The sequence below is a fragment of the Telopea speciosissima genome, chromosome 1, assembly GCF_018873765.1.
Source record: "Telopea speciosissima isolate NSW1024214 ecotype Mountain lineage chromosome 1, Tspe_v1, whole genome shotgun sequence".
Taxonomy (NCBI): domain Eukaryota; kingdom Viridiplantae; phylum Streptophyta; class Magnoliopsida; order Proteales; family Proteaceae; genus Telopea; species Telopea speciosissima.
The window spans coordinates 65,025,122-65,040,190 of NC_057916.1; the positions used below are offsets into that span (position 1 = coordinate 65,025,122).

The 15,069-nt window shown below is 40.8% G+C and overlaps 1 protein-coding gene across 1 annotated transcript; it reads left to right on the plus strand.

Annotated features, from left to right (window-relative positions):
• Positions 1-5,259: 5,259 nt before the first annotated feature.
• Positions 5,260-7,063, plus strand: LOC122656923 (pentatricopeptide repeat-containing protein At5g61800). Its single transcript, XM_043851625.1, has one exon. It carries the CDS (start codon positions 5,317-5,319, stop codon positions 6,877-6,879), a length of 1,563 nt encoding a protein of 520 aa, XP_043707560.1. The 5' UTR covers positions 5,260-5,316; the 3' UTR covers positions 6,880-7,063.
• The last annotated feature ends 8,006 nt before the right edge of the window (positions 7,064-15,069 follow it).

Consider the following 15,069-nt stretch of genomic DNA (forward strand, 5'->3'; position numbering starts at 1 on the left):
TGGATGAAAATTCTAGTACTTGGTGGTAGATTTGTAAAGTGTTTTAAAATTGTTTTATGACCAATTACTGATTAAGACTCTCTGATATTGGTTGTTCGATCGATTATGGGTTTTTGGCGGTGTCTGTTTCCATACTCATATGTCCTTTATGTGATGTTGATAACTAGAGGGACTAAAATGAAATGAAATTTTCTATCACTTGGGATTAAGTGGTTACATCTTGCATGGATTGTCCTTCTATGCGATAATGGACAAGTTACGAGATCACCCATTTGGATCACCACTTGACTCGATCCAACCATTGGTTTTAAAGAAGCTCAACTATAAAAATGATGGCAATAAGAAATCATAGTCATTCATTCAAATTGAAAATTTATAATTGAGACAAATTGCAGAGAGTAGAAGAGAAAGTCTCTCTCCATTAGGGTTTTGCTATTAAAGGAGCTTTTTCCATCGGACGATGATGGTTTCAAGTACTGCATTTCATTGGAGGATTTACCTTTGTGAATCTCAAAGTAACCCTAACTCTTTTCTTTTGATTGATCGACAAATACCTGTTACGAGCAAGATAATTTGAAAATAAAAAAAAATAAAAGAGAAATAGTAGGGATAGAATGAGAGGAAGAGAGAGATAAATTTATGATAGAGTTTTGCTTTACAGACAAAGCAATGGCGTCCTGGCGCAATTGGGAGGTCGCCAATCCTCTCTCAAGATAAACTCAAGAATTAATTAATATTTTTCTCATTCCTTTCTACTTCTTCATACATCAATAAATACACGGTTAATATTAACTACCCACTTCCCCACTCCTATAATTTCTCTCAACTCTAAAAATATCTCTCTAAACTTATCCCACTTTTAATAACTATATATAATAAATAACCACCATCCCGTAGATGCATATAATTAATAATAAATTTATAATAACTAACTATAATCACAAAGAACTATACTTAAATAAAAATCGACATATAACATTCCATCCTCTAAATTTTGGTCTTGTCCTCAAGACCATTAAATTAAAAATAAAAATTAAAAACAATTCCTCCCGGATCCCAAATCTTGTTTGGGTAATTCCCAAGTTGCTTCCATTGATTGCCAATATTACACCCATGAACTCGTCGGTCCAACAATACCAACATTTGAAAAACCTAATGAAAACTAAACGCACTTCGAGAGCGGTCAATCTTTGTTGAACAAATCGCCTCCATCCAACCATTGAACAGAGGAGGATACACCCGCATAGACCCGGATGGTTGATTTCCTCTCGCCATGCCTAGCTCACGATGCCATTTGTTACGAGCAAGATAATCTAAAAATAAAATAAAATAAAAGAGAAATAGTAGGGATAGAAAGAGAGCATGGCAGCCGCGAACAGGCCACCAAGGCAGCCCCTGTCTATCCCTTAGTTAGTAAGTTGGCACGGCAATTGAACGGGAACGGATACGTTCGCAATTAAATGGACTAGACGGTAATAATACTTTTCAAAAATCCGGCTTCATAAAATACGGTAAAAATACGGTATGCGTTTAATATGGGTATAATATGGCATAGACAGCAATAATACTTTTAAAAAACGGACATATATTTATTATATAACATGCATTCACCACCTAATAAACAAAATAATATCATGATTTTATTAACTAAAATAAACACAATGATATAATATGCTATATAACATCTCTAAGATTATCATTTAACATACCAAAATATCAATAATCTACAAGAAATGAATGTAGATTGTTTGAAAATGACATGAGCAAGTTGATTACCTTATCATTAAATCATTCTTCCAACATTACATTTCTTCTATCTACAATGAGATAACCATATATTTTTAACTATCAATGTTTTCTTGTGAAAGTTCATCATTCCCAACTAATTGGTAACACAAGCCAAGATTGAGCCTTCGTGAATGGATTAAACATTTGCTACAAGGAGACAGAAAACAAGAATAAAATAGATATGAGACTGAGCCGTGCTCGCCAATATCACACCGTATTCATTTGCTTCACTACCACCATCAAAGTTCAAATATTCCAGAAACAAGAGGAGAGTACAAGGCTTAAGTGCCGCTTGTTGGGTGCTTGCGAGATAATTGCAGCACTGGAGAGCGCCCCTTTCCCCTCCCTTCTTCTTTTTATTCAACCAACTAGAAAGGTGTGCCGACTTCCCAAGTCCCAACTCCTAACTATCGATGATCTTCTAGTTGTCCTTCAGGTCATGGGATGACTTGCTATTAAAGGAGAAGTTAAAAAAAAAAAAAAAGGAAAAAAAGGTGAACTGGCCGTTGTTAGGCCACAAGCATGCTAGCATGGCAGCCCGCGAACAGGCCACTAAAGGCAGCCCTGTCTATCCATGTTGACTATTTCTAACCATTGGTAGGTGTGATCTCCTCCCCTCCGATCCTGTTGAGAACGTGAGTTCATTAACTGAAAAAAAAGGGAAGTTGAAATAGAGTTGGGCTCTGTTTCAATTTTTTGATTTGGAGAGGGAGTTGGGAAGAAGAGGAAATGTGGGAGTAAGAAGAGTACTTTGCAACTTGTGATGCAGTCAAAGAGGGTGTGTGGTTGAGGAAGTTTTTAACTGACCTACATGTAGTACCTGAGCTAGTGGGGTACCCTATATAATTATATTATGATAACAAAGAAACTATAGCTCAAGCAAAGGAACCAACAGCATATCAAAGAAATAAGCAAGTGGAATAAAAATATAATCTCATCAAGGAGATAATACATCATGGCGATAACAATATTGTAAAGGTTGACACTGCGGACAATTTATCAAATCCCTTAACAAAAGTACTTACATCAACTGTATAATAGACTTGTTTAGGATATTGGCTTTGATGTACATGTGGGAGATTGTTGGCTATATATTATCATATGTGTCCATCAAATGCATTTCAATAAAGATTGAATTTATTAATTTGCATTGATATTTTATGTATGATAGTTGCCCTAGGTTTGACCTAGAAGTGTTCACAACTAGGGACATAATTGGAATTCTGTATACAATTGTCACATTGTATATTCTCGCAATATGATTCTAGAATATAAGTGTGAGCATTCGTATTATATGTCTAGGCCTTGCCCGATTACTTAAATGAGCGATCACAATGCAAGCCTTAAGCTCCGTGAGGCTCGACTAGGTCTGACCGAGCCCAACCAAGCCTAATCGATTCACCCCCCCCCCCTAGTCGCCATACCAATCGCTACAATGACTTGTCAAGCGGAAACCATTCCACCTAGTGGTGTTTAGAAAGAGAGCTCCTTAGATAATTGCAATGGGCACAACTAGACACCCTGCCAGCAAATATCAAAAGATCTATTTCATCCTATTTCTAATATCCATACCATTGGATTTGTCATGTCGATCATCATAATCTCATATTGCTCACAAGCAATTCAATTTCCTCTCAAAGCTTTTTTGAGCAGTCTTGCTTGATGTTGTGTTCATGGTCATCACCTATGGTGTTCCATACCCTTCATTTTATGAAAGTATTATTCTTTGGGGGCACCAGTGATTTGAACATTTTGGTGGCTTAAAGGGGAAGCATTGATAATTCAGACAATTTATACCCTCTCACTCCTCGCTGCCCATAAGTATGAGTTTGAAGTTTGTAGTAGCAACTTTAAAATGAAATCACTACCATGACTATGTGGCAAAAGGCTCGAAGGCTGCTATCCCAATAATCCAGTGAGCGGAATGAGGAGAAGGCCTAGCATTCATACCACCCTTCAGATAACCCGCACCGTAGCCATCAACAAATCCAATCTCCATCTCCGATCGTGTCTTCCTTGATATGTCAAGCTTGATATTATAAGAGAAATAACCTTCCCTATAAAACTTTGCTAGGCAGCCAAATATGTGCCACTTGATCTAGTCCTCTCTCAGTATTTATCTAATAATAAAGAAAATTTGCAGTGATTCAAACGTGGTCCATGGCTTCACATGCAGTTTCCTGTCATCGACTAGATCCACCTATCCTTTGGGTCCAAATTTCGATTTGAATAGGTCTAAATTGAAAATCAAATCAGTCAATGCCGATTTTGATCTAAATCAGTCAAAATTTATCGAAACTGGTCTAAATCAACTGGAGTCTGGAGACAAGTCTCCAAACTAAAATTGACTGGATTAGGGGTGCAAGTTTGGTCCTGACGGCATAAGTCCACCCTAGTCCGTCCTGAACCTGAATAGAGTCTAGGTTAATATAACCTGGCTGCCCTGAGGGCAGGTCAGGGTTGAGAATTTCTAGCCTTGACTCAAGGCTGGGCCAGGCCACAATTGAGTCCTTAGATTGAGCCTTGGCCCGGTTCAACTCAACCCCATCTTCTTATTTCTATTCTTTCTTCTTCTTTCATCTTTTTTTTTTCTTCTTCTTCTTCTTGCTCTTCCTCTTCTTTTTTCTTTATTTCTTCTTCTTCATCTTCTTCATCTTCTTCCTGTAGAGCCACCTCAATTTGGGATTTCTGAACACCAATCGTTTCAGAAATTTCTTCTTCTTCTTCTTCTTCTTCGTCCCAACCTAGCCAGCCCATGCATCTCCCTTCTCCCCCCCCCCCCCATCATGGTCAGGTCAGGGCCAATCAGGGCCAGCCCTACCCGACCCTGATTGCAAGTCAAGGTTGGATGTTTTTGGCCCTAAGTCAGGGTCAGGGCTTAGCTAAGGGGACTCAGGTAGAGATGTAAACGGATCGGATACTGATCGGATGTCATCGGAGTTGGATATTCTCTGGCTGAATACGGATACCTCTAAACGATTTGGATGCGGATTGGATTCAGATTTTTAACTATCCATTTACATCTCTGCCTTGTGTAAGCCGGACCTTCCTCCCCCTAGCGGATACAATTCACTCTCAATCCATATCTCTTAGATTATATTTCTCTTTTCATTATATTCTAGAACCTGTTGAATCTTAAAAAACCCTCAAAATCATTATTTATTTAATTTTTTATTATTAAGTATTTGGATTTTTTTTTTCAAACAAATTTTAATCGGATTGTTTTCCGGATATCTCTAAACGAATCCTAAACAGATACGGATGCGGATTCAGATTCGGATTTCGGTTAACCATTTACGTCATTTGACTCAGGGTTTGGCTGGAATTTAAAAGACCCGACCCGACCCTGTTGCACCCCTAATTGGATCAATCACGGCAAGTCGGCGGATTCTTTGTTCAGTAATTCAACCGACCTGATTCTCGAGTCTAAACAAGTCATTCATTAAAAAAGAAGAAAAAACCTAGAGCTCGAAAAGAAAATCTGAGTGGCATTTTGGTGTTGACCATTGAGGAGGAGGATGGGCTGAGATGGTAATTTCATCACATCCAGCTTTAATCCATATCCGCCATTGCAAGACCCTCCAGCAACTCAAACAAGTCCACGCCCAAACAGTCACAAGCGGCCTGATTTCCCTGTTGCCCTCACTGCTGCTCACCAAAATCCTCTATACCTCAACCCTTTTGACTCCCTTACCTTCTCTCCACTACCCATTATGCATCTTCAACCAAATCCCCAGTCCTTCCACTTTCTGTTACAACACCATGATCCGTCTCTACACTCTCCTCTCTTCCCCTCTTTCTGCCCTCTTCCTGTTCGTCAAAATGCGACGCCTATGTGTTCCCCCTGATACCCACACCTTCCCTTTTGCACTCAAGGCATGTGCACGCATCAATGCAATTTCCTTCGGCCGGACCCTCCATTCACAAGCCATCAAGTTCGGCGTTTATTCAGATCTCTTTGTCCAGAACACCTTGATTCATTTGTACTCTAATTCGAGTTCCATGATCGATGCTTACCAACTGTTCGATGAAAGTGCCAATCGGGACGTTGTTTCATACAACACATTGATTGATGGGTTTGTCAAGGCTGGCGAGATAAGACGAGCACGAGAAATTTTTGATACGATGCCCACAAGAGATGCTGTTTCCTGGGGTACCCTCGTGTCGGGATATGCCCAGATGAACCAATGCAAGGAAGCAATGGAACTCTTTGATCAGATGCTTGATTTGGGGGTGAAGCCTGACAACATTGCATTGGTTTCGGCTCTCTCTGCTTGTGCGCAAATTGGGGCCCTCGAACAAGGGAAAGCAATTCACAACTACATAGACCGAAACAGGGCTCGACTTGATAATTTCTTGGCAACTGCTCTGGTGGACATGTATGCCAAATGTGGTTGTGTTGGAATTGCTAGAGAAATCTTTGACTCGAGCCCAGATAAGAACTTGTTTACATGGAATGCCATGGTTATTGGGCTTGCCATGCATGGGGAAGGTGAATTAGCTTTAGAGTATTTCTTTAGGATGAAGGAGGCTGGCGTTAGACCTGATGGGGTCAGCTTCTTGGGGGTCCTGGTGGGTTGTAGCCATGCCGGTCTGGTGAATGAAGCCCGGCGGCTTTTTGATGAGATGGAAAACATCTATAGGGTTCGGCGTGAGCTCAAGCACTATGGTTGCATGACTGATCTGTTAGGTCGAGCTGGTTTAATTGAGGAAGCTTTGCATATGATAGAAGCAATGCCAATGAAAGGTGATTTGTTTGTGTGGGGTGGTTTACTTGGTGGTTGTAGGCTCCATGGGAATGTTGAGATTGCAGAGATTGCATCAAAGCAGATAATGGAGTTGGACCCAGAAGATGGTGGTGTATATTCAATCATGGCAAATATCTATGCCAACGCAAAGAGGTGGGAAGATGTCTCAAGGATGAGAAGGTTGATGAATGTTAAGAGGATCAAGAAAAATGCTGGTTGTAGCTTGATTCAAGTGGGTGGGATGACCCACGAATTTGTTGCCGGGGAGAGACTGCATCCTCAGGTTGATAATATCTACTGGGTTTTGGATGGAATTGGAAGGCAACAACAGTTGGAAGCGTGATAGAATCCAAGTGCCCAAAGCCTAGAGGAAGAGTAGAAGCATGAGAGTGTGCTAAAGAGAGAAGCTGGAGAGTGTATTTCTGCATACACATGTATGTGTAGTGGATTCTAAGCTTAATCATATTGGAAATTGAAGATGGATAAGGGGAAGCACTTCTAATGGTTTGACCCAATAGTTTTTTGAAGCTTTATCCTCACTCCATGGGAGTCAAATTGGAAGCCAATGACTATGACTAACACTGCAAGCACCTTAAGTAGTTGTTTTGTGATCTAACACCCAGGAGGCTAAGAACCATTTGTGCAAGGAATTTGATTTTAGGATAAATTACAGATCACCCCTTGGTTTTCAATCGAAACTTAGATCACCCTTTGATTTTTGAAAAAACTCAAATCACCTCCTGATTTAGACCCCAATATGACAATTTAGTCCCTACCGTTAGTTTTATGTTGTTAAGTGATGATGTCAGTCAATTAAATAAATTTAAATCCCTAAACTACCCTTGACCAGTGTTGATTTATGATTTTACCCTTGATCTAAAAACCTAATTTTTTTTAATATATAAGGATGAAGGGAATCAAAGGAGAATATTCCTTCTTCTTCAAATCAACGGAAAGACAAAATAAAAAACGGTAAAACCCTTAGGGTTCTACCTCAAGGGAAACCCGTGAATGGCGGCCAAAACATTGTGACGGCGGCCCAATAATCCCGGCGACGGGTTGTGATAAGCCGGCGACCAGCCACAGGGGGTCAGACGCCGTCAATCTCCGACGATCCTTGCACCGCACAGCCACAGGAGCAATAGGGAATGACAACCGTTAATTGCTACGGCTTTCGACTCCTAAACTCGCGGCCATGGCTTCAGAAGGTTCGTTTACGTGCCTCTTCATCTGCGACCGCTTCCTGAAGAAAAAGATTAAACAGATCTAATAGTAGATGGTTCTTGTAAAGATATAAAGAATCTGATCAAGATCTATTAGTCTTGGCAGCTGCAGGTCTGGGTATAAGAATAAGAACCAAGAACTAGTGAAGAATTTTCTGATTGAAAATACATCCACACGATTGAACAACTAAAAATTAAGAAACAAAACATGAAACCCTGACCTGAATGCCAAAGAAATGTAAAAAAAATAGCAGTAAGAATGGATCGTGAATTAAAAGAAAGATCTATCAATTAACAGAAATAAAGAGTAATTGGAGTCACTCTTTTACTATAATACATCAACAGGCAAAAATAATTAAAAAACAAAATCCAATGAAATTAATCCAGATAAGAGGCCAAGTGATTGTAGATCTGTGATGTATACAGCATGTTGGTGTTCACTGATTCTGTTTCTTGAACGCTCAGAAAACCAAAAGGGACAAATTAGAAATGAAAGGGGAATTCCGAAGAGAGGCCAGACATTGGAGTTGGTCTGCGAAACCCTAGCCTTCAAAGCTAAGGCTTGTAGAGAAAAACCTTGAGTTCAGTTGAATTGAAATCACAGTGGTTGGGGTTTTTGTTTCAGCAGGTGAGAGACAAAAGGAAATCCAAGGACCGCAGAAAAGAACCCTAATTCTCCCCTTCCCTAGGGCTATCGATGCTCATACTCGATTTCTTCAGTAGGATCAATCCAGGTAACGAACTTGAAAAACCTAATTTCCACCAAAAACAGGTCAAGGACAAATCAGCAATAAAAATCTCGGAAAAGTCTCGTCGTTCCGAGATTTAAACCCAAGACTTCTCCAATGTTTGGCTCTGAAATCCCCATCTCCGGCAGCTTCTCTGGTTTCTCCTTGCGCTCACAGCGGCAACATCTCCATCTCTATTCCGTTTGGACAAACTGAGGTTGGCAAGGTTGTTGTTGCCCAAGCATCACCACCACCTCCACCGCCACTGCCGTCTCCGAGAGTTACGAGAGAGAGAGAGAGAAGAGAGATGGAGAGGGTAATATTGTAAATTTCGTTTTAATATTTTAGTACAAGGGTAAAATAGTTTTTTCACACTAATAATTAACGGCAAACTAACACCGTTACTATAGAAAAACTGATGATTTGAGTTTCAATTAAAAACCAGGAGGTGATCTATAATTTACCCTTGATTTGAAGTTTTTTTTTGCAAGACCCTTGATTTTAAGTTGGTATATTACAAAGCTTTTAAAATCATACCAGTACTTCCCATCTGATCTGCCACAAATTTGACCAAACGTCACAAGCAAAATCTCTCCATATTTATTTTAGGGAAAATTACAAAATTAGGCAAAATCAGCTTTGCTTTTACAAAATTAATCATTCATTGTTTGAATTTACAAAACTTGCCAAAACATAGACTTCCCTCGATTAAGAAACTTTTTTGACAATTTTGCCCCATCTTCCCTTGTCCAATTACGTTTCTTCCACGAGTCCACCCGCTCCTAGCCCCTTCTTCTTCCTCTTTCTCTTCTTCTTCTTCCTACCACCCACCTACCATGCCCCAGCGCCCACACACCCCCACACCTTGCTACACGCCAACCCACCCCACCCACCCCTACCCTCCCCCACCCCCACCCCCCGGCCATTATCTCCTTCAATCCCCATATCTGTTCCCGTTGATACTTCCCTCAGTCTTACTCTCGATTTCGCTCCCAGCCCCAATCCAAGATCAAGCCGAGCCTTCGTCTCTATATCTCTCAAGGACATCTCTGCTGAAACGACTCTCAAAAGCTGATTTTCGCCTTCCCTATAACCACCCCCAACCCTGCAACCCCCATGCCCCAACTCTGCAACCCCAATCCCTCTCCTGCCCCGCCCTCTGTTTTTCCCCCCACCCCCTCGTTCTGCAATCCTGCCCCACCCCCTGCAACTACCCTCCCTTGCCTTGCTTGCCTGGAACATGTGACAATGATACGAACCCAATAACAGAAAAGGGAAAAATACCACTTCGAGGGTGGTGACCTCCTAGAAACAGGGGAAGAAGGAAGAAGAAGAAGATAGATAGAAAACAGATTTCATATATTCGTTGATCCCTGTACAAAAGATCCCTACATTATATAAAGCCCTATTTAACAAAATTACCCATCTACCCATAATATTCTAATTATCCCTAACAAACTAACCCAACACAAGTTACCCATCTATCTATGATCATAACATTGCCAACCCCTTCAGAGAACCTTGTCCTCAAGGTTCAGCTGCATAGGATTGGCACACCGCAAGCATGCTTCCCTAACACCAAACAAACCATAGCCAAGATGAGCCGCTTAAAATAAGTCAGATTGACACCAAGAAGTCGCGCCATCTTCAACCAATCTATGACAAAACGCCATGCATGGGTCCAGATCGACTCAGCCTTGCCCCATCGGCTTAAAACCCCAACAACTATCAATGCTGGCTTAGACGCGCAATGATGAACAAGTGGCAAGACAACCCCACCACCCCATTTGCCTCTCATCATGTTGTGTCACAGAAACATCAATTGGATTTTCTGAAGTAAGAGCAACGATCTTACAAGTTTTGTCTTCTTCTTTTTCTTTCTCTCTCCCTTTTTTTTTTTTTTCTTCATCTCCTTGCATAAAAATCTTGAGATGCACACGTTTGAGAACATGAAAAGCAAATAACAAAGAGTGGAATCCATGGCGCAACATATTCTTTGTTTGGGCGTCCTTCTTTCTGCTCGATTGAAGACACAATAAGCCAGATCGCACGTAGAGATTCAGCATTGCTACCACGATCGATGTTGCTTCTGCGCTCTTGATCACTCCTTGTGAATGGCATCCGAGAAGATTCAACTCTGAATTTGTTGCCATGATATCTGCTAGCATTTCATCAAACAGTTTCCGTGCATCATTCATTGCAACAGTTGATGCATTATTCTAAGGAATGTAGAATGAGATCCACCACTGGGGGCCTAGCACTACAGTCCATGTGATGTTCGGATTCGTTTTGTCGGAGAAGATGAACTCCCATAGCAGAGACGACAAAATGGAATCCATGGTGTCTATATTGTCCGGACCCTCTCTGGTCCAACAGTTGAGACGACGGTAGCTGGATACGAGAAGAGGTGGTGACGGCTCCGGTGGCGGCCGAGGGTTCCAGTCCTCCCCTCTCCCAGTCGCGAGCATATGGGGGTGGTTCAACGCCTGGACCGCATCCATTACGATCATAGGGGAAAAAGTTGGAAACTAGCCAGATTGAAAATCATCAAAGGAAACAGAGAAGGGAGGGGAAACAGAGGTGATGGAACACCAACTCATCCTTGTTGTTCCGCAATTGATCACCAGTGTGATCGTTGTGCTTGGTCGTCGACAAACGCGTGTCACCTCCACCGTCGCGCTGACTTCCATTTTTCCTCGATCGAACACCAAATTGGCCCTAATCGGCGGATTGTGCAACGGGAAATGTGGAGAAGACGGTGATGGTTGAGGGCTCCAGCTCTCCTCCCTCCTTGTCGCACAAAACTCCTAAAGAAAAAAAGGAACAAGGTTTTGGCAGTCGTGGAGTGCGATGGTGTTTCTAGCTTGGAATAACTCAAAGTTTCCACAAGATCGAACTGCTGCAGAACGCTAATGGGATTCTTCAACAACACGACATCGTATCCTGCAGAAACAGCGAAATCAGGGTGTACTCAGGCTATCTCCGGCACCGGAACCACCAGATCTGGTTGCTCATCGACCTTCTGTTGGAGCGTCTAAGGCGCTGATGCAACAATCTCTAAAGCCACTATCTCTGTTGCAATTGGATTCGCTGCACTGGAATCGTCTTTTTGCTCCACAGATTCAAGGTCTGCAATGGCATTGGAATTTTCTTCATCGATTGATTCCCGTACTAGGTGTTGAAGTTTCTTTGATTGCTCATGGATCGCCGCAGAACTAACACACAGATCTGTTATGTTGTTTTGCATCTTGAAACAGTTATTCTTGCAATCAAGCAACAAGGCACGAATATCCTTCAATTCCTGAGCAAGGGTGAGCCATGGGCTGAGGCGGAGTCCATCGGCCATGATTGGTTGCCGATTTCTCTCAATGAAAGCACCAATGATACGAACCCAATAACAGAAACAGGGAAAAAAGGAAGAAGAAGATAGACAGAAAAGAGATTTCATACATTCGTTGACCCCTTTACAAAAGATCCCTACATTATATAAAGCCCTATATAACAAAATTACTCATCTACCCCTAATATCCTAATTATCCCTAACAAACTAACCCAACACAAATTACCCATCTATCTATGATCATAACAGACAACCACGTCCTAGTGCAAAACTCATACTCAGCTGCTCCTGCACCCGCATCGGCCAACCGGTACGCACCCCATGCGCATCTTCCAGCCGCTTCTGGAGATGCGGCTGCTGTTCCTATCACCGATGGCACCCTAAAACGCCTTCCCAAATGCCGAAAATTTCCTTTTTATTATTAAAAAAAAATGGTAAAAAATAAAATAAAATAATAAAGAGCAGGCTATTGCCGGACTTACTGCGACGAAGATCAGAGGGAGATGCGCAGGGGCAACAACGATCAGAGCGAATTGAAAACTTCAATTTCGAAGAAAATTGAAAGAGAGAGAGACTTCACAAATTGAAAACTTCAATTTCAAAGAAAATCGAGAGATGGAATTGACCATGTTGCTCCCCATTGTCGCATCTATTTTTTGTAATTTCTTCGCTTTCTTAGGGTTTCAAACCCAATTTAGTGAAGAAGGAATTGGGATTCAATCAATCGCTTAGATTTTCTCTTCGCTATCGCTTGTGGGTTTCTCAATAGGAGAAATGATAATAGCTCCTTCTCCACTTCCTCCAGCAGGAGTGAAGTTAATGTCTCAGAAGCCGTCACAGAGAACCCACTTCAATCAACAACTCCAAGACATCAATGGTTGGAATATTCTTTGGATTTGAGGATCTACGATTCTGTCGGGACTACTACTTCCGATTCAATCAATTCGATTTCCAAAAACATTGTTAGTTTGAGGAGAAACTGCAGGAAGAAGAAGAAAAGAGTAGGAGCCGGTGGTATCGATTGTGGAAGAGAAGGAAGTGGGGTAAAATTGTCCAAAAAATTCTTTCATTGAGGGAGAATACTGTTTTGGTTAATTTTGTAAACACAAACGCAAAAAGACTGTATTCTTGTAAACCCAAACAATGAGTGGCTAGTTTTGTAAAAACAAAACTGATTTTGCCTAATCTTGTAATTTTCCCTTTATTTTATGAGTTTATAGTTTAGATGATGTGCTTGGGCCACTTGACCTTGGAATATGGCCTCATTGTCTAGCATTGAATTCTTTTCTATGATTTGTAAATTTACTGATCCTATTAAAGCTGTATCATCACCGATTTCTTTCAATGATATTTTAGTGGGTGAAACATTGGTGGTACGTCAAAGCTTGGTGGATCTTTATGCATCTAGGCATATGAGGATTGTAATTGAATCTGATAATTCCAATATAATCAGATTCCTTACTATAGCACACAAGCTTCACCATTGCTGATTCGCCCGATAGTTGATGATATTTTACATTTGTCATCCTTGTTTACTGTTTGTAATTTCAGTTGTATTCCAAGGGAGATTAACACTGTGGTTGACTCCCTGGCCCGGATGGCCCTGTCGATTACATGCACGACAGTTTGGCCTTTTTCCTTTCCTTGGTTGCGAGAGTTATGTTCGCTCTCAACACCTTGAGTTGTTTGCATGATCTAATAAATTACTGCTTTCTACCAAAAAAAAAAAGTAAATTTATTGATCATGCCTATGACCAGTAAATTTCTTTCTAACCAAAAAAAAAAAAAAAAATTCTTTTCTATGATTTGTTATTTCCAATTTTTTACTATTACACCGTTTTGGAAGGGTTTCTTAAATGGTTCACCATTTTGAACAATGGGAACAAATGATGTAGCAATTCTGATCATTGAATAGAGAAAACATGACTTGGATTAGCCCCGAATAAATTTTCAAAGTCAATTTCACTCAAAAACTCTCTAACGATTTTTTTTTTTTGTGGTAAAACCCTCCTATGTATTGACATCCATATCCATTTATTCTATGCATATCAATGGTACTATTCCAGCAGCAAGCTTCAAGCAAGAGATGTGGTAATTGCTAATGGGCTTTTTTTTTTTTTTTTTTTTTTGGATAGATAGGCCCAAGGGTTGAACTCAGTGGCCTTTTAATTGTGAGGTGTTGGGCCTTACCAACCGAGCTACCCTTGGGATTGCCAATGGACCTTCGTTTGGATGTATTCTAATGAAGGATTTCTTGTGGGCTCATGCAACAATGTAAAATTTTACATGTCAATTTTTTTGAAGTGAAAATTTTCAAGTAAAATTTTACACCGAAACAAACAGAGCAATTGTAACTTACACATCTATGATTTTTGGACACTTCAGAATAGATCCACCCATGCCCAATGTGTGTGGATACAAATTCAGAAACTGACGCAGCACATGGATCTTTATCCTCTCAGGTACCATGCTTGGTACAGTTTGTCCGGTTCCTCTCATAGGGGGGGGCAGAAATAACTACCTTACCCCCTGCCCGAACATACTGTCCGGATGGGGTCCACCCCCTTTTATTAGAGGCACTAGGGAACAGTACCGGGCAGAGAACCTGAGAGGATAATTTTCCCGCAGCACATACAGCATACTATTTCCAACTCCTCTACTACAACAAGCACAAATGTAAACTAACTACTACACGCAAAAAAAGAAAAGAAAAGACGGAGACGTGTAGAATTCCATCTTCTTTATTAGTACAGGAATAATTTAAACTACCCCACATTAAATCTTCAAGTTAAATACCCGTACATAACTTTTCTTTTCCATTTTTGGATCAACAGTCAGATTGATATCTCTCTCATACCAATTGTAGGATGTTCGTATGATATAAAACTACAATTTTGCCTGCCCCTATGCATGCATTATTATATGTAAAGGCGACAAAAATAACTTTTTTTTTTTTTTTTGGTAAAAGATAGATTTATTGCAAAGAACAGGAAACGCTCCTTGAGTCCAAAGTCGCAGCTTCAGAAAACAAGGGATCGGAGTTAGGCCAAACCATCCTTCCCGCAACGGATAGAGTCCTCCTGGCAAGGCAGTCTGCTAGGGAGTTAGCGGCCCTTGGAATATAAGCAAAGTTACAAGCATCAAAGTAGGTGGAGATATGTCTAATGTCCTCCACAATAGGCAAAACAATAAAATCCGGGATCTTTGAAGGATTCAAAAGTGAAGAAATAATGCCCAAATTA

Excerpts from the sequence above, each read along its gene's own strand:
- LOC122656923 (XM_043851625.1), top strand. The coding sequence starts at position 5,317 with ATGGTAATTTCATCACATCCAGCTTTAATCCATATCCGCCATTGCAAG.